At 47.1% G+C, this 24,211-nt stretch overlaps 1 protein-coding gene and 2 long non-coding RNA genes across 3 annotated transcripts; 1 reads left to right on the top strand and 2 right to left on the bottom strand.

Annotated features, from left to right (window-relative positions):
• Positions 1-377: 377 nt before the first annotated feature.
• Positions 378-3,133, bottom strand: LOC307211360. The gene is made up of 2 exons (XR_013836406.1): positions 2,925-3,133; positions 378-777 (listed from the first exon to the last, which is right to left on the bottom strand). It is a non-coding gene; the product is annotated as an uncharacterized lncRNA (long non-coding RNA).
• Positions 3,134-3,315: 182 nt separating this feature from the next.
• On the top strand, positions 3,316-20,211 carry SLC48A1 (solute carrier family 48 member 1). The gene is made up of 3 exons (XM_079967884.1): positions 3,316-3,507; positions 15,288-15,455; positions 16,879-20,211. Exons 1-3 carry the CDS (start codon positions 3,369-3,371, stop codon positions 17,013-17,015), a joined length of 444 nt encoding a protein of 147 aa, XP_079824010.1. The 5' UTR covers positions 3,316-3,368; the 3' UTR covers positions 17,016-20,211.
• LOC307211339 lies at positions 17,258-24,187 on the bottom strand. Its single transcript, XR_013836381.1, has 2 exons — positions 18,898-24,187; positions 17,258-18,797 (listed from the first exon to the last, which is right to left on the bottom strand). It is a non-coding gene; the product is annotated as an uncharacterized lncRNA (long non-coding RNA).
• Between the last annotated feature and the right edge of the window lie 24 nt (positions 24,188-24,211).

The raw sequence follows: 24,211 nt of genomic DNA, 5'->3' as shown, positions 1-24,211 counted from the left end.
AGAAAACAACCTTTCTCCCTCCTCTATGTGACATCCTTTTATATATTTGAACATGGCTATCATATCACCCCTTAACCTCCTTTTCTCCAGGCTAAACATGCCCAGCTCCCTTAGCCGTTCCTCATAAGGCATCGTTTCCAGGCCTTTGACCATTTTGGTTGCCCTCCTCTGGACACGTTCCAGTTTGTCAGTGTCCTTCTTGAACTGTGGTGCCCAGAACTGGACACAGTACTCCAGGTGAGGTCTGACCAGAGCAGAATACAGTGGCACTATTACTTCCCTTGATCTAGATGCAATACTCCTATTGATGCGGCTCGTCGGGCAGAGCCCGCGGGTCCCTGCGGAATAAAGGAAGGAGTTCAGCCAACCGGAGCAAATAGCTGTAGACCAAAGTTTATTGCGCAATAGGTTCAAAGAGCAAATTTGAACCCCGAGGATGGGGTGACAAAGACTTTTAAAACTTTCCCACCCTATCCCAGAATACAGTTCGTACAGCATCATTGCTACATCACTGACATGTCACAAAAGGGGAGGGGTTAACCTTGGCAAACATGTCCAGACAAGTCCTTGGTACAAGATTAGCATAAGCAGACATGTCAGGGCAAGGCTCAGATATAAGATTAGCATAGACAATATGTCTTAAGTACCCACCACCCAAAAGTACAATAGAACTTCCTTTGCATGTCTGGAGCCTGAGGCGAGTCAGGTGATGAGATCTGGCTTCCCTTGGCTATCAATGAGCCCAGCAATTGTCACCTCTGGGAACTTCCTGGAGTCCTTTTTCAAGGGGAAAATAGCTTTGGAATGGAGAAAACTGGCAAAGGAGATGATTTTATATTATTTTTAAAGCTAGGTAACTTCCCTGAGCTGTCAAGTTGAAAGGATACATTCAGGCATAATATTTGTAACATTTAACTTTAAAGATGTGTCCCCCGTAATTTCCATTATTATTATTATTATTATTATTATTATTATTATTTATTATTTGTACCCCACCCATCTGATTGGGTTGCCCCAGTCCATGCAGTCTTCCCCACTCCTCTCCCAGAAAATAAACACTCTTTAGCGATAAAACAAGTATCAATCCAACACTCTTTATGACAGAATCATAGCAAAGAGCAACCTGCAGAAAACCCAATTTGCCATTTGTTCTGATTCAGCGTTAAAGAGTACATTAGCCATTTTTGCAACTGCATCACGCTGCTGCCTCATGTTCAGCTTGTGATCAACTACAATCCCCAAGTCCCCTTTCATATGTACACTGTCATGCACTGGGTCATTTTTGCCAAGATACAACACTTTGCATCTGTTGAATTTCCTTTCCTTTGTTTCAGCTCTTATCAAAATCAATCTGAAATTTATTCTAGTCTTCTGAAGTGCTAGCTACCCCTCTCAGTTTGTGCCATCCACAAATTCAGAATGATTCCCATCAGGCTTTCATCTAAAAATTGATGACAAAATGTATAGAGGTGCTGACTGATTCCAGGACACAACCCTCAGTGCCCGATTACCAAATAGGCAGAGTAGACACTTTTTAGGCGACAATGCATCAAAATAAAATGGATTTGATCTTGAAAGTGTGATAGGAATTTTATGGTCTTAGATATATGGTAATGTTCATAACCGCACATACATAGATCAGCACAGGAAGACCAACCTCGAACCATTTTGATTCCTAAACTGACCAAATGTTTCCTCTGCAAGGTCAAAGTGGAAAAGCCTCCCCATTGACTTTTCCTTCACAAATCCTGTCTTAAGGGTATGTCTGTGTTTGAATAGGGTGATCCTGTGACCTGGCCCAGGAACTACCTATTTATCATTACAAAAGACTGGCCAGGCTCCCCAGGGTATCCAAACAAGTAACCTGCCAGACAGGAGATAAACAACGACAGGAGAAAAACATTCAAATTTCTGTTTAGACCGCCTTTTCTGTGATGTAGGTGTGATGTATCTGAGGGGTGGTCTTAGGTTACACCCCTTCTGTGATGTATGCATGATGTTTCTGGGGGTGGTCTTGATCTACAGGGTGGCAATTTCAAAAGTCTTTATAAGGGCTTGTGCGCCACTGTTCTGGGTTCCTCCTCCTTTCCTGCGGGTGAGGGGAGCACCCTTTTGCAACAGATCAATAAAGACCAAGCTTACTAGCTGCTTTGCTTCTCAATATTCGCTGGTTGGCCTCTGTTATTTTCTCCTACCAATAGGGAACTTACGTAAGGACTCTATATGGGCTCTTGGATACCCCACAAGGGAAAAGGGCAATTTTTGTTTACAACAAAAGAAAATTACAACCAAGCTTCCTTAGTTCAATATTATCCCACTATAGCCATGGGGCCTCCACAAGGTTTAACCCAGCACTGGCAACCCTTCTGGACACACCCTCAAATCTGCCGAGAAGCCACCAACAAACCATTTCTAAGTACGGTAGTTTTTTTGACTCACTGTGAATCCATCTGATGTAACCAGCTTCTTGGCCAAGGTCTCGGGATGGGCTTTATCTGATAGGAAAAGGGATCCCGTGACTCTCCAGACACTGTTAGGCAACAAGTCCCTTATCATTTTGCCATGCTGGTTGAAGCTGATGGAGCATGGATACATGGGGGGGGGCACAGTTGACGCTTCTCACTCTGTCTTATTAATCTAGCTCTTATCTGATGCTGGTTTTTGTCTTTAATTTTGTAGTTCGAAGGCGATCCCTTGATTTTGTTTCTTTTTTCATTGAATCTGTAAACTGGCCTTCAGTCCATTCTTTAGCAGAAATGAGGGGATTAAAAGTAACAACTTTAAATTAAAAAAACTAGATACAGTTAAAACGATACAGATACAGTTAAACTGTATCTAGTTATGAAATTGTTTGGTGGGTCTTTGGACCGCAATAAAGTTTTGATTTGATACAGGGCGGAATTGAAAAAGACAACCACCACCACTTAGGATTGCAAAGCAGTTAAGAGGAGAGATCTGGGTTCCAATTCACACTTTGAGCCAGTCACTATAGAATCATAGAACTGTCAAGTTGGAGGGGACCCCGAGGGTCATCCAGTCCAACCCCCCGCAATGCTGGAATCTCAGCTCAAGCATCCACGACTGCTGAGCCTCCAGCCTCTCTTCAATACCTCCCAGGAAGGAGAGTCCGCCTTCCAAGTTGCCCCGCTGCCTTGCGCTGGGCGTCCGCCCGCCCCGGACTCCGGGCGAAGCCGAGCCTCCCCCCGGCCGCTGGGCGCCGCTGCCGAAGGGGGCGTCTCCGGCGGGGCGGCGAGAGAGGCGGAGCCGGGGAGGCAGCGGCAGGCGGGCAGGCGGGCGGGCGGGCAGGCAGGCGGGCAGGCGGCCTCGGACGGGCACCGGCGCAGCGCGCCTTCTCGGCCGGCTGGGCGATGGCGGTGACGCGGAAGCTGGGCATCCGCCTGGCCTACTCGGCGGCCGGGAGCGTGTCGGGGCTGTCGGTCTTCCTGGTGTGGAACCTGGCGCCCAGCCTGCGGCAGCCTTACACCGCCGCCGCCGGAGGGCTCTCCGGTAAGACTCTCTCCGCGCAGCCTCGCCTTCCAGGGCGCCCCCCCCGCCCGGCCCGCAGGGGAAGCCCGCCTCGGGAAGGGCCCGCTCCGGGGAGCCCCTCTCTCCCCGCGCCCCCCCCCCTTCTCGCCGGGGCTTCCTCGCGAGTCCGCGGCGAGTTTGCAGCACACAGCCGGTGGGTTCGCTTTTGTGCGGCGGGGCCACAGCTTGAAGGGGGCCTGGGGGACTCTCGGCCACCTCAACTTTCTGAGCAGCCAGAGGAGGGTTATTTGCAAACTGGCCTCGCGGGACAATCCACATTGGATTTACAGTATTTCCCCTTCGCTGCCCCAACCGGAGAGCCTTAAAAACAACAACCTAGTGTCCCTACAGTTCTTTCCCCGGGTGCTAAAGGTCACTTGAATTCTTTTAAGTGCTTTTTCTAGTTGTAATACTTACCAGTTGCCCTTGTTGTGAGTATAAATGTGACAAGTTGTAGCTAATCTGTTTTTTAATTGTTGTTGTTGTTATTATTATTATATCTGAAGAAGGGACTCGGATGCTATTTATATGGAGAGAGGCAGTTCTTTGGATATTGCAGTCCTTAGTTACACTTATCCACCTTGCCCCAACAGCTCAGAGTGACATTTTAATCCTTTGCAACCCTGCGACATAGGCTAAGAGATAGCAACTGGCCCATTGATTCCCAAAGAGCTCCTAGCCTATCCCTGTAACCATTAACAGCACTCTAACATATACGGTACTTCAGACTAAAGGCAGTATGATAATTTGTGTGCGTGGAGGGGGAGACAATTATTTTGTTTATTCCTGCATTTACAGTGGTACCTCAGGTTACATACACTTCAGGTTACAGACTCCGCTAACCCAGAAATAGTACCTCGGGTTAAGAACGTTGCTTCAGGATGAGAACAGAAATCATGCAGCAGCAGCAGGAGGCCCCATTAGCTAAAGTGGTGCTTCAGGATAAGAACAGTTTCAGATTAAGAACGGACCTCCGGAACAAATTAAGTGCTTAACCCGAGGTACCACTGTATATTGCATCTTTCCCCCGAGAAGCTGTAGGTGCTGTGTGTGAGTCTCCCTCTCCTCATTTTGTCCTTGCAACAACCCTGTGAGGTAGGTATGGCTGAGAGATGCTGGCTGGCCCAAGATCACCTCTTGGGCAAATGGGGATTTGAACCCTTGTATGCCAGGTCCTGGTTTGACACTCAGACTGCTGCATCTCACTGGCTGTTAGGCTTTAAAGAGCCACCAGGGCACCTAATATTTAGGATCCAACCTTCTACAAAAATATGGATATGTTGATGTTTAAAAATAGCTTGGTTTTGGCATTAAATTGCTAGCAGCTTTGTACTACCAAGTAGCAGTTTTAAGACAGGGCTTAAAAGAACGGAATTTCAGCACTTGGCACCTGTTGAACTCAAGGCCACTCTAAGCATGACTTCTTCTCCCTGCATGTAGAAGTGCAGTTGCATGCAGCCTGTTTGTGGTTTGCAATGCATGCATTTTCCTGATGCCTTTTTGAATACATTCTTCCCCTTTGTCCAGCATCACAGTCGTCTCTTGTAGGCAGGCAGCATGGAGAAAACCTTGTGTCTCGTATAATTGTCAGGTCATGTCAGGGTACAGCATGGCATGATGGGATTTTGGCTACTTTCTTTTTGTACTTCTGTAGTAGTTGTCAGGGCAACTGTCACCCTCTCATCATCACCTTCATGAGAATCATATTCATTTTCATTCTTTCTTTTATCCCCAGTGAATTTCTGAACATGGTTCTGAAAGCATTGATGATGAACCGGTTTAAACCAGAGAGATTTGGGACTTGAAGGAGCACAAGTTCAAATCCCAGCTTCTCTGACTTTGTGACATTGGTGACACTAATCCCTTGGCCTTGGCTATCCTGTCTGTAAAATGGGAACCAGAATAACCAGTCCTGCAAGGGATAGGGATGACTCAGGTGCTGCCTTTGGAGCCTAGAAATGTTTTTCAGTACCTGATCATTATTACCCTGTTAGGAAGGATATTACCAAGTTAAATGAGAAGGATTGATGACTTTGTTTATTTGGGGAAAGGCAGCTGCCATTTAATTACATTTTATTTATTTATCCAGTTTGTACACCACCCTTTACCCATAGATCTCAGGGTGGTTCACAGCATAAAAATACAATATAAAAACACTACACACACACCCCACACCCCACACCCTCCCCCCCCCATTTAAAAGGATTGAGGAATTTAGCCAGCCATATTCATTTCTTTTTTTCTCCATATTCATTTCTTTATTAAGTACATATGAAGCTCCTATATAATAATAATAATAAATTTTTATTTATATCCCGCCCTCCCCAGCTGAAGCTGGGCTCAGAGCAGCTAACAACAGTAAAATAACACAGTTTACATGAATCAATTAATTGAAATACATTCTAAAATCAATTCATTCTAAAATCAATTCAGAGTCAAATTAATGACAACCATTGGGCTAGAGCTCTATGAGGATTACCAAAGGAGGGGGTCAGACTGTGCCTTGGCCAAAGGCCTGGTGGAACAATTCTGTCTTGCAGGCCCCGTAGAAAGATGTCAAGTCCTGCAGGGCCATAGTCTCTTGTGACAGAATGTTCCACCAGATCAGGGCCTCGACCAAAAAAGCCCTGGCTCTGGTTGAGGCCCGTCTAACCTCCCTGTGGCCTGGGACCTCCAAGATGTTTTTGTTTGAAGACCGTAAGGTCCTCCGTGGGACATACCAGGAGAGGTGGTCCCATAGGTACGAGTCATAGGTACGGGTCATAGGCTGTATAGGGCTTTAAAGGTTAAAACCAGCACCTTAAACCTGATCCTGTACTCCACCGGGAGCCAGTGCAGCTGGTATAGCACCGGGTGAATGTGCTCCCGCGGCAAGGACCCCGTAAGGAGTCTCGCCGCGGCATTCTGCACCCGCTGGAGTTTCTGGGTCAGTCTCAAGGGCAACCCCATGTGGAGTGAGTTACAATAATCCAGCCTGGAGGTGACCATCGCGTGGATCACAGTGGCTAGGTCATGGCAAGAGAGGTAAGGAGCCAACTGCTTAGCTTGGCGGAGATGAAAAAATGCCACCTTTGTTATAGCTGCAATCTGCGCCTCCATGGAAAGGGAGGTGTCAAAGATTACACCCAAACTCTTAACGGATGATGCTGGCACTAATTGCGCCCCCACAAGAGATGGGAGTTGCCCCCCCCATCCCATATCGTCCCGTCCCAGCCATAGGACCTCTGTCTTCAAAGGATTTAACTTCAACTGGCTCCCACGTAACCATCCAGCCACAGCTTCCAGACATCTCGCCAGTGTGTCTGGGGCCGAGTCAGGATGGTCATCCATCAACAGATAGATGGCAGCCCAGCCCAAAACTCCGGACAAGCTGGGCGAGGGGGCGCATAAAGATGTTAAAAAGCATTGGGGAGAGTATCGCACCCTGCGGCACTCCACACACCAAGGAGTGGCACGATGACAGTTCCCCCCAAGTGCCACCCTCTGTCCCCAACCAGAGAGAAGTGAGCACAGCCATTGAAGGACTGTATATATAGAGTCAGATTTCTGTTCCATCTTCTGCAGTACAGTGGTACCTTGGTTTGCAACCGCTTTGGATTATAACCATTTTGGATTACAACCATGTCAAACCCGGAAGTGTGTGTCCCTTTTTTTGGATTACAACCCATTTTTATTTTTATTACAACCAATTTTTGGGGGGAGGCCCCATTGGCGAAAGTGTGCCTTCGGTTACAGCCTGTTTTGGTTTACAACCGCACCTCCGGAACGAATTATGGTTGTAAACCAAGGTACTGTACTGTACTGTCTACTGTTACTGACAGCGAATCTTTAGGGTGTTGGGCTGTTGCCTTTTCCAGTCCCCAGATCCTTCAAATCTATTTTGACCCTGAGACTGAGGTTGGAGACCGCCATGCAAAGCATGAGCTCTACCATTTGTCATATATAAACGGCTACTTATATATCGCCACTAATTCTTACAGTCTATTAGAACGTGTTGTGTTCTGAGTCGAGAACCCGTGGCCCTCCAAATATTGTTAGAACACCAGCCCTGATCAGCAGTGGTCAGGGATGACGGCGTTGCTGGCCAATAGCACCCACCCCTGCTCTACTTTTGGACCTCAGCATGCAGGTAGGTATAGGCTTGATTTTTGGAGGCAGAAGGCCAGAAGCAAATCTAGACACCATCCTGGAGTTTATGTCTTCATCCTGGCTGGGTGTTCTGGCCCTCACTGGGGATGGGAATCCCACAGGCCTGCGCATGTCTGTGTGCAATGTGACTATAGCCACGTTCACAACATACATTTAAAGCACAATGATGCCATTGACATCACTGCACTTTCCAGCGCTCCCTGTGAAGAGGGATTGTTTGGTAAGTCACTCTGGAAATTGTAGTTCTGAGAGGGCAGCTGGGCTCTCCTAACAACTCACAGCACCCTTTAAAAACCACAGCTCCCAGACTCTTTTGGTATCACCGTGCTTTAAATGTATGACATGAATGTGACTTTGTGCAAAATCCATAGAGAAATGCAGGAGAACCCACCCATTAATGAGCTTTTCCCCATCTGCCATGTCTAGCATTCTGACAGTTGGAAGTAAATTTTGCTAGGTTGCAGTCTTCTGTCTTAAGACGCCGTGAGCTGTAAGTGAAAGCTTCCTGCTGAACCTCTGGGCTGTGGAGTGCCTTAGCTGGGAGCTATGCCCAGACGGGGAATCTTATACCCTGTATCAGAGCTTGGGTTGGTTTGGCAGTGCAGAGGCATGCCAGTTAAAACATGTTTTGGTTTGGGGTTTTTTTATGAAATCATTTTTATTGATTTTACAAATACAAACTATAAATGAACACAAACTAGTAAAAACATATCTATATAAAGAGATTCTCCAAATCTCAAGACTTCCCCCATCTCCTCCATGAGGGTCTCATTTTAAACATCTACAACTGCATATTCATCCGTATCAAACCATATTGTCCATAATAATTTTTACACTACAAGTGAGTCAAAATCTTGCTCTTGATTCCATTTGCTTACAGTGGTCTCCTAAATAACTTATAATCTTTCCCACTCTTTTATAAAGTTTTTATCCTTTTGATTTCTGAGTTTTCCAGTCAGCTTTGCCATCTCGGCAAAGTCCATCAGCTTGGTTTGCCATTCTTCTCTGGTAGGGACTTTGTCTTCTTTTCAGTTCTGGGATAATAACATCCGTGTGGCCGTTGTTCCATATATAAAGAGTATTTTCTGCTCCTTTGGTATGTCAGTACCTGTAATTCCTAATAAAAAAGCTTCTGGTTTCTTAACAAAAGTTATTTTAAGCATTTTTAAATTTCATTATATATCATCTCCCAGAATGCTTTTATTACCTTACAAGTCCACCACATATGATAAAAGGTACCTTCTTTTTCTTTACATTTCCAGCAGATATTTGAACTTGTCCTATACATTTTTGCTAACTTAAAGGTAAAGGTAAAGGGACCCCTGACCATTAGGTCCAGTCATGGCCGACTCTGGGGTTGCAGCGTTCACCTCGCTTTATTGGCCGAGGGAGCTGGCATACAGCTTCCAAGTCATGTGGCCAGCATGACTAAGCCGCTTCTGGCGAACCAGAGCAGCACACGGAAATGCTGTTTACCTTCCCGCCGGAGCGGTACCTATTTATCTACTTGCACTTTGACGTGCTTTCAAACTGCTAGGTTGGCAGGAGCAGGGACCAAGGAATGGGAGCTCATCCCGTCGCGGGGATTCAAACCGCTGACCTTCCAATTGGCAAGTCCTAGGCTCTGTGGTTTAACCCACAGTGCCACCTGCGTCCCTTTGCTAACTTAGTAGGAGTCAAATACCACCGGTACATCATTTTCATATAATTTTCTTTCAGTGTACAATGTGTTGTAAATTTCAAATCTGATTTCCATAACCTTTCCCAATCTGCCATCTGAATATTATGTCCCAAATACTTTGCTGACTTGACCTGTTCATCTTTTGTGGGCCGCTCTAAAAACCAAACTATACATTTTAACTAATGATTTTAAATAATGATTTAACATTATTTTCTAACAAATCTTTTTGAAATCTTGATAATTCACAACTAAAATTTTCTTTTTATCTATCTTAAATATATCATTTAATTGATGAAACTGTAACCAGTCCATTATTAAATCCCTTATCTATTCATAATCTTTTAGTTTCACCAGCTCTCTATATGTCAGCCAATTAATTCTCATATTCGCTTTTTTCAAATATATTACTTCTAAAGGGGAAAGGCACCAAGGTGTTTTTGGCTTTTTCCCATATCAGAAAGCTTGATTTTCTTATTAGATGATTCTGAAAACCTTTATGCACCTTAGCTTTCTCATACTATAAGTATGCATGCCATCCAAATCTGTTTTCATGTCCTTCCAAATCTATTATATCTGCCTTTTTCAATATTATCCATTCCCGGAGTCACCAAGACAGGATTCCTCATAATAAGGTTGTGCTGTAATAAACCTCTTTCTTTGCTCTCTGCCTCCACAGTTGGAGGCAGCAAGGCTTCTGAATAGAAGCCACAGGAGGGAAGAGGGGCCTTGTGCTTGGATCCTGCTTGCTGGTTTCCCACAGCTTGGCAACAGCGAGAACAGGGTTGGCCTGATCCAGCAGGCTCTTCTTTTGTTCATCTGTGTTCTCTACAGCTCAGTCTTGCAGTAGTTTACAGATATGCTGAAGCTTGTTTTAATGAAACGGTTGCACTTTGTTTTTCCTTCTGCTCAGCAATTTTAGAATATTAAGCAGTTTAGTTGCTTTTAATCAACTAAGTAAGTGGTTGAGGGGGAAATCCATGAGCTGTGCTCCTTCAGACAGCCGATGGCAGCTCACATGACTGAATGCTGATCCATACAAAGCAAATTCCTTCCACATAGAAAAGGACTTTTGGGTAGGAGTGTATTTTGTAAAGGAGCATCAGAGCCCTTTCCTGCAGCCTGAAGCAGTGCAAGACCATGAGAACCAAGACGTGCTGACTTACATTATCCTACCTAACTAGGCGCTGCCCCTACCCAGCTTCAGACTCTGATCAAAACTCTTATTTCAGTAGGTCTTCGCACCCTGAATACACCTCAAATATTTTACATTTTGTTTTAGTTTGTGAAGTTTGTGAGGTTTTATATTCTTGAGGTTTTAAATGATGTATATAGTATGGGGTGTTTTTTTATTATTGTACACTGCTTTGAGACCTACGTGGTGTGAATAGCTCCATAATGGCCAGAGATTAGGAGTCCAGTCTCCTCTGAAAAGGCCACAGTTTCCTCATGCCTACTTTATGCGATGGGAGCTCCCCTCAGATCTCAAGGAAGTGCCCCACTGAATTGGGGAGTGGAGCTCTGGAAGGCGGAAGCCACTCTCCTGATTCTTGGAATGAACCTGCAGGACGATGACATTCATTCTTAAGAAGCTTTTTTTGCTATTTTTAAGTCAGGCAGGTAGTTCAGTCAATTGGATAAAGCAAGGCTTTGGATTAAGATTTTCTCCAAAGGGAGACGTTGCCAGACAAGTGGATCAAAAGTTCAATGTGGATGTGAAAGACGGGAGAAGCAATGGTGTGTGCTGTGCAAAAGTGGGGGGTTGCATTGTGTACAGGGCACACTCCTTTCAAGCTGGCCTGTTCCCTGAGCACTGCTTGTTTTGTAGCAAGATGGTTCCTGTTATTCAAGGATGGGCATCCTGTGGCCTTCCAGGTGTTTTTATTAATGATTACATTTATGTAGCACCTTTGTCTTCCAAGGAACTCAAGGTGTACATGGTTCTCCTCTTCTCTACTTCATTCTCACAACAACTCTGTGAGGTAAGAGATGCCAGCTAACCCAAGGTCACCTAGTCACCCCGACCACATGTCAGGCTGGCTGGGATGGAGGAGATTTGGAGCCCAACAGCACCTGCTTAGGTAGATGGCAGCATTCTGTAAAACCAGAAAATATTGTCTACTTGGCACCTAAATGTATAACAAGCATGTGCAACTGTAGAAATGTTAGGCATTGTGGAATACCTGGAATGAGGCCTTGGAGAGTTGTTAGCAGTCAGTGTAGACTGAATGGGGAATCTGTAGATGCAGTTGGACTCCAATTGCCAACAGCCTCCAGTAGAAGGTTGCTTTATATGCTCATATGTAAAATTCTTTGCAAAGAAATGCTCCCTGTGTGGGTGGGAGAAGAGGCTTCCTGGATGGCGCTTCAGCGTTAGACTGCGTGCATCTCATCACTCCCAGGACTTACTCGTCAAACCTGATGCCACATTGGTGAAGGTTCTGTGTGAAATCTCCTTTCAGTTTTGCCTTCAGGCGCACTTCTTAGCCACTGCTGTGCCAAAGGGTGCCGTCACGCAGTCAAAGCTGTTAATCCAGCTGGCTGCTTTGGTGATTTCTAACAGCCGCAGTTGCCGGCAGGAACACATGGTGAGAATTGGGGGCATTGCAGGAGCCCTGGGGCTCAAATTAGGCTATTGCTGGAGTGTTGATGCTCAAATTGGGGGTGTCTCTGACAGCTGGAGCTTCTAGAGGGGCAAAGATTTATCAGGAGGCATGATCTTGAAGGTTGTTTTTGGCAGAGTGCATGAAAATGTGAAGGAGGCAAGGCTGCTTCTGTCTTGAGCAATGATCTCAAACGTTTCTTGTTCCGTTTCAGGAATGCAGGCCGAAACTTTACCAAGAAATGAGTCCGGGTGCAAGGCTGCATGGGTGTGGGCCAAAAGGATGCCTGTCTTTAGGGCTAGGGGGCAGCGCTGGGTTGCAGAATGGTTCCTCCCTTGAATGCCTTCCTCCTCCTTTCCAGCCAGGCAGTTGCTGATGTCACTTATCTCATTCCAGCATTCAGAAAAGGACAAAAAAAAAAAAAAAGTTCAAAACAACTGTATTGTGGATCTGCCCAGTTGAGCCTGCCAAGGGTTTGTTTGTCCTGGATCTGGACCAAAGAGATCATGCTCAGCTGAACAGCCTTCTCACAATTGCTTGTTGTGCCCAGGGGTCAGGTAGCAGGAAGACACAGAGGAGGCATTTGTACACTCCAGATGTTTTGCAGGGGAAGGGTTGCCACCACTCTGCCCCAGCGGGGTGATAGGACGGCTTAGATAACAAAGACCCTAAACCCCAATCTGAGTGTTGGAGAACTGGAAAGGTCTTTAATGCTGTTACTAGCAGTGAATCATAGAATCATAGAATCATAGAGTTGGAAGAGACCACAAGGGCCATCGAGTCCAACCCCCTGCCAAGCAAGAAACACCATCAGAGCACTCCTGACATATGGTTGTCAAGCCTCTGCTTAAAGACCTCCAAAGAAGGAGACTCCACCACACTCCTTGGCAGCAAATTCCACTGTCAAACAGCTCTTACTGTCAGGAAGTTCTTCCTAATGTTTAGGTGGAATCTTCTTTCTTGTAGTTTGGAACCATTGCTCCGTGTCCGCTTCTCTGGAGTAGCAGAAAACAACCTTTCTCCCTCCTCTATGTGACATCCTTCAACCCTGTGCCTAGTTCAATTTTAATTCAATTAAATTCAATTTGGGAGGCTGCTGTGCAGAGTTCTTGTTTTGCCCAGCATTTTCTGCCAAGTCACTCTGAAGACTTCCCTTCCAAAGATTCCTTTGCAAAGTCATGGTTTTTGGGAAGTGCAGTGTCAGGTGTCCCCTAACACAAGGAGGCAGCCTTGGGTGCTGAATCAGTTTCTGACACGTGAGGGAGAGCCTCTGACCACACACACTTCCTGCTGAGAGAAGCAGACTCTGGAATGACCCTGCATTTTTTTAAAAAACATCCATATTATTTTAAATGTAGACCAGAAGATTGTTTCTTTTTCTTTTCTTTTTTTGGTTTGTCAGCAATGTTGAAAATATTATTTTTAATGTGTTTTTTTAAAAAAAGATTTTCTTGATTTACAAAGGTGTGTGCAATCCCTCTCTCTCTCTCTCATATTTTTTCGCCATGTAACTTTTTTTTTTTTACAAATCGGTTTCATTTGTTGAGACATTAGGAAGAATAGGGGGAAAGAGGTTGGGGGGGGGAGATGGGTGGGGGTGGGGTCGGGTGGTGATGTTTCTATTTTACTTAATATATGTGGGGTTTGGTGTCAGCGTTGCTTGTGCAGGTTCTCTGCTGTTCACTTGTGTTCCTTTGGTGGTGAGAGAGGTTGGGGTTGGCCCAGGGTGTGGCTGTTCGTTTGTGATTGGCTGTGGTGGTCTTTGTGTTCAGAAGCCTGTGTTTCTGTAGCCTCTCTGTGGAAATCGGCACCTGCAATCTGGGAAGTTCCCCTTCTTCAGAGCTGGCAAAGCACTGCTGAACTTCCTGTTTCCCCACCCCTTAAAACTTGCAGGAATCCTGTCTTATTGCACATCTATGGTTCTTCCAGAACAGCCCTTGCCAACCTTGTGCTCTCCAGTTCCTTTGGACTACAGTTGCCATCACAGCCACTGGGCAGGACTGATGGGATTTGGAGTCCAGCAGCATCTCCAGGGGCACATTCCACGCTAGACTTCCCACTTGGGGTGGGGGATCCCTGTCTCTCCAGATGTTGCTGGACTGCAGCTGCCTTCATCTTTTGGCCAGGCCAGCAGGGGCTGATGGAGTTGGAGTCCAACGTTACCTGGAGGGCCCAAGGTTCCCCAGCCCTGGTCTGAATACACCTGGTCTGAGCACCAGAGATGCAATGCCAAAATCACATCAGTGCACATAATACAAGCCCTTCAGACAGAGTAACCTCTTTTGGCTGGCAGAACTGGTAAAAGTGGATCTCTCCCCCCCCCTCAATTTCCCCTCTTGTAAGGATAAAAACACCTGGTTCTAGGAACAGTGATCACCTCCATGCTGCTTCTCAAAGCTCAGGCACTTTTACATAGGTTTGTTTTCAAACCTGTGTTTGATCCCTCAGTACATCCCTGAAACAGCTGCAGATCTTGCACTCAGTCCCCCCCCCCCAGTACTGATGGCTGTCTGCAGCGCTGTTTTTTGTCACAGGAGGGCATTCCTTCCACTGTGTCCTCTCCCTGATTTTATTTGGCAGCTAGACTGGTGACTGGGAGTGACTGCCAGCACCATATAACACCTAAAGGATCTTCACTGGCTCCCATTATGTTTCCAAACACAATTCAGTGTTGGTGCTGATTTGTAAAGCCCTAAACAGCCTCAGCTCAGTATAACTGAAGGAGCGTCTCCACCCCCATCGTTCAGCCTGGACACTGAGGTCCTCCTCTGAAGGTCATCTGCTGGTTCCCTCACTGCAAAAAGTGAAGCTATAGGGAACCAGGCAGAGGGCCTTCTCAGTAGTGGCACCCGCCCTGTGGAACGCCCTTCCATCAGATGTCATGGAGATGAAGAATTACACAACTTTTAGAAGACATCTGAGGGCAGCCCTGCATTGGGAAGTTTTTAATGTTTCACGTTTTACTATGTTTTTATATGTGCTGTAAGCCGCCCAGAGTGGCTAGGGAAATAATAAAATTATTGTTATTATTATGACTACTACCTATTGTGGAAGAGAACCACAATAGGTGTTTGGTGGGCTTTTGGAAAATATTTTTTCCTGCTCAGACTTTTATTTTCTGTTTAATGGCAGTGTAGTGCCCTCCAGCTGTTTCTTGACTCCAACTCCCATCATCCTCAGCACAGCCAATGGTCAAGGGCTGATGGGATTTGGAGTCCAGCAGCAGCCACAGTCTCCCCACTCCTGGCCTAAGACGTGTGTGGAGATGGATGATCTGCCCTGCAGTTCGTGTTGCCATTGCTCTTGATTCTTCTCCTTCTTTGCTCCCCCAGGGGTGCTGGCTCTCTGGACCCTGATCACACATGTGATGTACGTGCAGGATTACTGGAGGACGTGGCTGAAAGGCTTGAGGTTCTTCCTCTTTGTCGGCGTGCTCTTTGGCATCATCTCTCTGGTGGGCTTCTGCACATTCCTGGCCTTGGCCATCTCACAGCATCAGTGTAAGTTGGGGGGCATTTGCTGTTCGGCTATAGCAAGAGCTGAGTAGGTTCTGTGTGGCCCCAAAAGCAAAACAAGCAAAATCAAAATTTTGCTCCCCGAAAATGCTGTATTCTGCAGTCCATAATCCTCAGTGGCAGAACACTTGCTTTGCTCACAGAAGGTCCTTGGTTCAGTCCCTGGCATCTCCACTTGAAAGGATCACCCAGCAGCAATGGGGGTGGAATGGACCTTTTGCCTGAGGCTTTGGCGACTCGCTGTTGGAAAGAGCAAGCTGCACTGAGCTCGATGGGTCAGTAGACTGGCTTGGTCTAAGGCAAATTGGCATGCGCAAAAGATAGAGGGATAAGCCATAGCTGCTGCTTTGTATGCAGAATGTCTCAGGTTCTGAGCTGGGTATCTCCAGCCAGAAGAATCTTAGGGAGCAGGGCTCCAAAATGTCTCTGTGGCTAAGAATTTACAGAAGGATGGCCCAACTTTTTATACCAAGTGGGCTGCAAGAGTATTTTGAACCCACAGGCCGCACACTGCCTGGTTGTGGAGTTGGGGAGAGCAAGGCCAAAATTGGACATGCACCCCCATGCTGCCTACCCAAAGGTGGATAAATGAGGCTCTGGGCTTTGGGAAGGAGGCACGAGGCTCTGGCAGGGTCCTAGAGCCCTCCTTCCCTCATTTCCAAAGCTGGGAAAGCACTAACTGGGCTTTGGGAAGGTGGAGGGAAGACTCTAGGACCCTGTCAGAGCCTTGTGCCTCCTTCCCAAAGCCCAGCATCTCACCTGCCCAACTTTTGGAAGGTGGCATGCTGAGGGCCGTCAGAAAATGCGTTGGAGGCCACATGTGGCCCTTGGGCTGCGCATTGGACCAGCCTGATTTACATGGATGCTACTGTTACGAATAGACAATACTGGGAGAGATGGACTAGCAGGAGTCCAACTGAGCATAAGAGAAGGTCATATTACTTCCATATTAATGCCATTCGCATTACTTAGTGTTTCCATGTGTACTGGGGAGGGGAATTTTTTAGGGATCCTGCCTTGAAGCACTTCACACTGATCCACTTTAGCTTCAACTTGGAGCCAAGGGGAGCTTTGCTTTTGCTTCTGAAGCTTCAGGTGCCGGCCTTCCAAAATGCAGGGAAAGGGATCCTGCGCACCCTCCTGCTACTGCAACTCCCATCACCCTGACTATTGTCTGTGCCGGCCGGAGCTGAAAGGAGCAGGAGCCAAGCATCACCAGGAGGGTCTCAGGTTCCCCATCCCTGCTGAAGTCCATCCTGCCTGGTGATTCCCATAGGAGGCATTTATTCCACTGGCTTCCTTTGGTTGTGGCAACTCATCCAGTGGAGTCTTCAGTAATGAGCAAGGGAGGCTCTGTTCTCTCTCTCTTTTGTTTAACATTATTAATGGTGCTTGTTCTTCTGTTTAGCCCTGAAAGACCCGAAGAGCTACTACCTGTCCTGTGTCTGGAGCTTCATCTCCTGGAAGTGGGCCTTCCTCCTCAGCTTGTACTCTCATCGGTACAGGAATGAGTTTGCAGACATCAGCATTCTCAGTGACTTCTAATAAAGACCCAGACTTTTAAACTCCAGCAAGGAGAGGAGGCACGTGGAAGGAGGGGAGGCCCCCCCTGGACAGACCCTGGCAGGAAGGTGCTGGCAAGGAGGACGACCCCTAGGAGGCCGAGAGCAGGAGCCTGCGTCCACCTCTGCTTTCCCTCCCTTTGCTGGCTTCCGTAGGCGCTCTTCCTTATTCCATTTAGCCTGTCGCTCTGCCTTGCTCCCTCAGTCTCGTACGTATGTGTGTGCTTTTAATTTTCACCAGCGTTTTCTTCCAGCTTGGAGGGATGGTTCAAGGTCCACAGCAAGACCCAAGGTTCTGGTCCAAGTCCTCCTGGGCCCAATACATTTCCCTCTTGTACTTTGGAGCGGTGGGGAACAACATGAAGGCTGAAGAAACTGGCAGAGCCACCATCGCCACCCATAAACGTTGTCTTGTTGCCGCCTGCCAGGTGTGTGGTGAAGGCCCAAGGAGGTGAAGAAAGCAAGGGACTCCTTTCACAGAGAGATGTATTTTCATAAGCGCAAGGCACAAATCCATTTTAAGAGGAAGCTATTTTGAACAGAAACCCTGACCCCGTTGTCGTCTTGCCGTTGCTCGTGGCTTTTGAGGCAGGAAGAACGTGGGGAGTTTCGTGCCCAAAATAGTCCTCCTGCCCAGTTCTTCTCCTGGCTCCTTTTAAATTGTTGGGTTTGACGTTTCAGAGTGAGATTCAGACCAGGGATGGGGAAATTGTGGTGCTTCAGCTGCTGTTGGGCTCCAACTCCCAACTGCCTCAGCCAGCGTGGCCAGTGGGCAGGGATGCTGGGAGTTGTAGTCCAGCAACAACAGGTGGACCACGAGTTCCCCATACCTGGTTCAGGTGAAGCTATGTCCCTGCTGTTGAGGGTTAGCCTTATGGAATTTGGAAGTGACATAAAACACCCTTCAAACCCCACAGCCCAGCCCCCCTTTTAAGGGTCAGTTGCTAATGTCTTCCTTGTATCCATTGTCCAAAACTGTTACATTATAAAGCAGAACAAAGCATTTATTTAGACTCTAATGCTCCAGTCAGTTCTGAGTGTGTCATCTGTGTCTCACACATATCTTTGGACCAAAATACGTAATTAGCCACTTGGTTCTTGCACGTGAGGGTGAGTGGATGGGTCAGTGGAAGAGGAGGTTTCATGCCTGAGGATTGGGGGTGGCTGGGGTACCCCTGTGCCCCTTCACCCCAAAAGCTCTTGGACTCAGCTCCCAACAGCCCCCAGCCAGTATGGGGTCAGGAATTATGGGAGCTGAAGTCTAGCGGTGACTGGGGGGCCCCTGAAACCTTCCCCCCCATCAATTGAAAATGGACTTCAACTAAGGAATTCCAAGATAGCCACTGGTGGTTGCATTAAATAGCATCACATCTGCATTTTATTATTGTAACACTTAACCTTTTAAGATCAAGCCTGGCCAGGAGCAGAGGTGGCTCTATGCAGTGGGTGTGATCTTGTAAGGAGGAATGGGTTCTCGGAATCTCTCTGCATCACTTGGATCTGAATCGTTGCATCTGATCACCTGTGAGGGTTTGCCACTGTGCTCAGAGTGCTCTGATGGTGTTTCCTGCTTGGCAGGGGGTTGGACTCGATGGCCCTTGTGGTCTCTTCCAACTCTATGATTCTATGATTCTTAACCCAGAACCGTTTGCTAGTACCGGATTCTGTGGCGCCATTTCTCTTCTCCACCCCCCGGCTCACACCATTCCCCTTTGCAGTGCTGATCTTTCTGTTGGGCACAGAGGGCTTGCTGAGTGCTTCCCATCTCTTCTCAAACAGAGAGCTGTAACCATCAGCTTGTGTCTGGTAACCTGGGTCTCATCCAAACTAGGGCCCGGATTTCTTAACATAACCTTAAACTTGACAATGTGACTAAGGGATGGATCCACTCTTTATAAACTTCTTACATCCTTATACTCTGAGTGTGTGGACCCTGCACACTGGATGCTCCCCAGGTATTTAAGTGGTGGCTGGCCCTTCTTGTTTCTCGGTTTGCCTGGAAGCAACTTGATGAGAACCATGTGTCCCCTTTGGAGATGCAGGAGTTGTTCACCCACTGAATGTGAGCTTATTGCAGATCTAAATCTGGCCCTTGAAAGAATGCTAAGCAGTTCCCATGCGACATGCCTGGAGACCCAAGGAAGACAGATGTAGCAACTCTTCCCACCTTTCAGTGAATTCTGGATTTTTCATGCGGCCTCCTGCACTTTGTAACAGCTTCATTGTTTTTAAAATGGGCATCTCAATGGCCTCAGAAGTAGATCTTAAGAGATTGGCAGGTTAATGCAGGCACAGCTATTTGTAAAGGTAACTCGGACCCAAACCATTTAGGACTTTAGAACTCATCCCCATCTATTTGAATTGGGCCTAGAAGCAAGCGGTGCAGCTAGCAAGTCAAAGTGTGATGCTCCAACTTCCTGCCCACAACCAGGAGCTGGTGAGCGGCATTCTTTGCCAGCTTTACGTTTCTGAACCATCTCCAATGGCAGCCCCATGTGGAGCACGTGATGATGTCCACTGATTGTCCCCTCCTGAAAACAAGAAACTTTGAGAAGCACAGAAGAAAATTGGTGGCTGCCTATTGTTATCTATTTGCAAATGCAGGAGAAGCAAAAGGGCAAATCCTGTTGCCTCGTGGCCCATTTAATGGAATGAGGGGCAAGCAGGGATAATGAGAGAGCGGGTGACTAGCTAAAGAGGACTTGGCCACTCTGGTGAAAAATAATCTGCCACACCAACATGGGAAGTCAGGTCCATCTGTAGTGCATGCAGGTGTAGGCAGGCAACAGGGTGCTCTCCAGGTGCTGGACTCCAGCTCACATCAGCTTCAGCCAGCATGGACACTGGACAGGCATGATGGGAGCTGGAGTCCAACAGTATCTGGAGGGCTTGAGGTGGGCCACCCCTACCTTTTGTCCTTTGCTCTCCATGGAAACTTTGACCCTCGGCTCATTAGGGGATGGGACCTTGTGATGTTGCCCTGCTTTTGCAGTACAATTCATAGGCTGCTTTCTGTTCCCCTGCTTCAGCCCTTGGAAATAACTTTTACCAGCGTGTGTTTTGTTCTCCCCTCTGTGTGTGCGCACGCGATATTGGGGAGTCAGTGCACAAACTGCTTGCCTGGGAGAAGACTGTCCACATGCCACTTTTGTTAAAAATAAAGGGGGGAAACAGTACAAGGTGTCTGACTGTATTTCTTGCATTGGGAAGCCAAGAGGGGTGTGGGTGGGTGTGGGTGTGAGACCCAGAGAGGCAGAGGGAGGGAGAAACCCCTGTGGCTGGGGAGCTCCTGAGCCAAGGAAGTGTGTGTTTTTGCCTCCCCTGGTAAGAACTGGTCTAGTACACACATGGTCTTGGTTACCTGTCTGAAGCCGTCAGTGGATTTGGCTGCAGGGAACTCATGGCATCAGTAAATTCACACAAATTCCTTTTTCTTATTGGAGCAGAACAACTTCAAACAGCCTTTGAAGAGCTTAGAATCTCAGATATGACAACAAGGGGCAGCTGGGGGGGGAGGGGTGTGTGTGTGGAGGGCTTCCAGTCCTTTAGTTCTGCTGTCCTCAATCTGATGCCCTACAGCCAGCTGGAGGGCACAGGGTTGGGGCAGGCTGGTCTGGTTTCTCTCCATGGTTAGCTGCAAGCCCACATTAGTTAGGTTGCAAGAAGCTGGACTTCAGTGTTCAGTTGCAGTGGGCAGTAGGGCAGATGTTACGAGAGACTTGCAGAGAAGATGGGGAAAGTTTGCTGTTTTGCACATAGCCTTAGGTTGTGTGGTGGCATTATAAGTTCTTTTCCAAAGCTGATGTGTGACTTTTGCAAAGCAAATCCTGTTTGTGCTTCTCACTCCCCACAATTGTGTATTGAAAAGCACAGCCAGACACCCAGCCTTGGATCACACCTGAGCCATGGGCTAAAATGTTCATTGTGTTCCTTATTCAAAACTGGACAGCAGGTGGAAGTTCAGTGCAGCATGCATACAATTGGCTCAATATTTTGCTTCTGTTGTACCAAATTGCTGTGCATGAGTTTGAGTAACAGTTTCCTCTCAATGGTTGCAATTCTAAACTCACTTACCAGGAAGCAAGCCCCACTAAATTTCATAGGATTTACTTCTGAGTAAACATGGTTAGGATTGTGCTGCAAATCCTTAGGCAATGCAATGCTTGCTTTTCAGCTGAGGGTTTGGCAGTGCAGAGGGGGCCTTGAAAGAGCCCTATCCCATAGTAAGCTGAATTACAATGCAGCAAACACATCTGTGGGGTGTACTGACACCTGCAATGCTAACAGCAATAGCAATGTAGGGTTGCCAGGTAGGCAGAGAAAAACCTGAACCTGCTCCCTTCAACAGCACTTTGAACGCAGAAATCAGGCATCACACTTGCCCCAAGATGGAGCGGAATATGGGATGGCCTGCTAATCCTGCAGATCAGAGCACTGTTAAAAAGACGCCAACTACAAAGAATGGCTCAGATTGGCAGCAGTTTGTCTGCAGAGTCTAACTAGAAGTGTTACTATATGTATTGTTTGGCCGTGTGTGTGTGTGTGTGTGTGTGTTTGTTTGTTATAAATTCAAATTCCAGAAAATAGCAGCCAATGGGGGCAGGAGGCAGATCAGAATTCGGACTGTGCTGTGCAGTATTGGGTCATCCCACCCATGACATCAACCTGATCTTGTGGGACAGTCCCATATTTTCCAAGCTCCCCGTGTCAGGGTTAGGAACATATGGTGCTCCAGAGGCTGTTGGACTCCCAGCTCCCATCAGCCCCAGCCAGCATGCCCGATGGTCAGGGATAATGGGAGTTGGAGTCCAGCAACAATGGCAGGAGCTTCTGCCCATTTAACTGAGGGCAGATATTGGAAACCAGATCACCATGTGGAGCGGCAGTGGGCACAGAAGGATTCTGGGGAGGGCAAGTAGGTGTCTGAGAGAAGAACTATGCAAATGTAACTAATGTGGTTTGCCTGGCCTTTTGGCCTGCAAGAGTTACCTATTCCAAATGAAACCTTGCAGCCTAGTTTAAACTAGGAGCATGGGCCCCTGAAGCATGGAGGCTCTAGAGAGTTGTAACGTATTTGCAGATGTTCTCTTTTGCTAAGGAAAGAGACATAGATCATCTGCCAGCAGGCCGCTTGTGCAGTCCCACAAAGATACACGAGGAGGTCTTTCCATTTCTTTCTCAGCCCCCTTTTCTCCATGAGGCAGCTGGCAACCATAACCCTGACCAAAAACACTCTTCTTCTGCCTTACACAAAAGCATTAAAGCAATAAAATGGCATGATCAGAAGGAGTGTGGCATAGCATTCTTGCTGAAGTGAAGGGCTAAACCAAATCAGATAATAGAGATCCATAATTGAAATTGAAATACTTTATTGTCACTTGTACAACTTGTATACAGTGAGATTACACAAGCACCCCCACTCAGATGGACATCACTCTTAATTTTTTGTAAAAGCACCGGTGGGGTAGGGGTGTTTGTGTGATTCATGGTGTGTGCCGGGGTGTGTCTGCTAGCTAGCTCTTTCTTCCTCCACCATTTCCCTTTTCTGTACCCCAAAGCTTTCCCTAAGTGACGTGGAAGCTTGTTCCCCTTGCCAGATGTGGCAACACTACAATTCCCATCATCCCTGACCACAGGCCATGCTTCTTGCAGCTGATGGGAGTTGGAGTCCAGCAACGTCTGAGCAGCCACAGCTTAGCTGCCAACAGAGGGGGAGGGCTATTTTCATTAGAAAATGGTGCAGGGGGAAGGGTGAAACCTCCCCCCCCCCAAGGTTGTGCTGCCAACCTCAATTGCCACAAAATGGGGGGGGGGGGGCTGCGTTGGCATTTCAACTCTTATTAACCCATTCTGACTTCTAGTAGCACAAAGGATTTACGTTTTGTCCCCTGACAGGGTCCTTAATGCAGGCCTGCAGCAGTTTCTCCTAGGCTCCTAGAAGAATAGGGGGAGGGAGGCAAGTCAGGAATTTGGGGTATAGTTAATACAAACTGTCTGAACACGGCACACCATGCAACTCCATGGCTAGGGTCAAGAAAAAGGCAACTTTGGCACACCCAGCTTGCGTACCTTGATGTCCAACTTCACCATACTTGGGAAGTGGTGTTGGGTGGGGGGGGGGGAGAAACATTTGTTTAGAAGATGCTGCCAGACCCTGTTTCAAGTCAAGTTTCCAAGGCCTCAGCCTCTGTCTTGGCGCGTTGACAGGATAAGGCGTGGATGTTTGCTTCTCCTCATCTGTGGATTTTTGTCACAGAGCCAAGAAGCCAAGAGATGCTGGTGGGAGGCCTCGATAATTGGAACATTTGGGATGAATTTGGATCCAAAGGGCTGGGACGGCCTCTCGGCTTTGATAGAGTTCCTGGAGCAGGACATGTGCCAAGGCTCTGTAGCCCTGCGGTTAAACACCCTGGCCCTGCAATTCTGCAGCAGCCAGCTGAAGTCTGGAGCCAATTACAACCGGAGTGAGTTTGGAAGAGCTCAGCTGAATTCTGTCTCTCTTCCACCCCCCACCCAGTTCACTCTGCTTTTGAACATCTGGGCCTTCTTGGAGGAAAAGAATCATCCACCCATCACTGTGGCTGACTATTCCCTGCCAAGGGGCCTCAATGCATGGAGAGCAGAAATGGGTGGATTCAACAGAGGGACAATAGTCAAGCAAAGATTTCTGGACTAAATTTGGCACTGGGGTTCTGGATGCTTTAACTGAAGCACTGTGGGTCTGTGCTCGCGCAATGTTAAAACTGTCCAAACTGCAGAGTATCTCCCATACGCCTTCAATTGAAATATATGGCTTTTCACCCCACATAGTAGTAAAACAGATAAAACAGATATGCTCCTTGCCTCTATGTAACAATTAGTATTAACTGCTGAGCCAGCTAACTTTAAAGTTTTTAAACTATTCAGGATTAAAACATAATAAAATTAGAACAGACCTCGGTGCTGAAGGACAAGCAGCTATACTCGTCCCCATCCTCACTTGGACCACTGGTTTATATACAATAGAGATCCTAGATGAACTTCATATATTGTTTTCTTTCTTCCCAAATCTTATCACTATATGAACCCCTTAACCCACCCTTCACCCTCACAATTATATACCACTATGAAACATTTAAAAGCCACAATTTTCAGTTTCCAAGGTTCCTTATTAATACTGTAGTGTATTAGACTGAAGCT

This window comes from Podarcis cretensis (assembly GCF_951804945.1).
Source record: "Podarcis cretensis genome assembly, chromosome: 2".
NCBI lineage: Eukaryota > Metazoa > Chordata > Lepidosauria > Squamata > Lacertidae > Podarcis > Podarcis cretensis.
The sequence above is the reverse complement of the archived record's forward strand: the minus strand, read 5'-3'. Positions and strand labels throughout refer to the sequence as shown.

What these genes read in the sequence shown, in the direction of transcription:
- SLC48A1 (XM_079967884.1), top strand. Translation starts at nt 3,369, where the DNA reads ATGGCGGTGACGCGGAAGCTGGGCATCCGCCTGGCCTACTCGGCGGCC. An exon ending in CGCCGCCGGAGGGCTCTCCG is followed by an intron (nt 3,508 to 15,287) that starts GTAAGACTCTCT and finishes TTGCTCCCCCAG; the next exon opens with GGGTGCTGGCTCTCTGGACC. An exon ending in GGCCATCTCACAGCATCAGT is followed by an intron (nt 15,456 to 16,878) that starts GTAAGTTGGGGG and finishes TCTTCTGTTTAG; the next exon opens with CCCTGAAAGACCCGAAGAGC.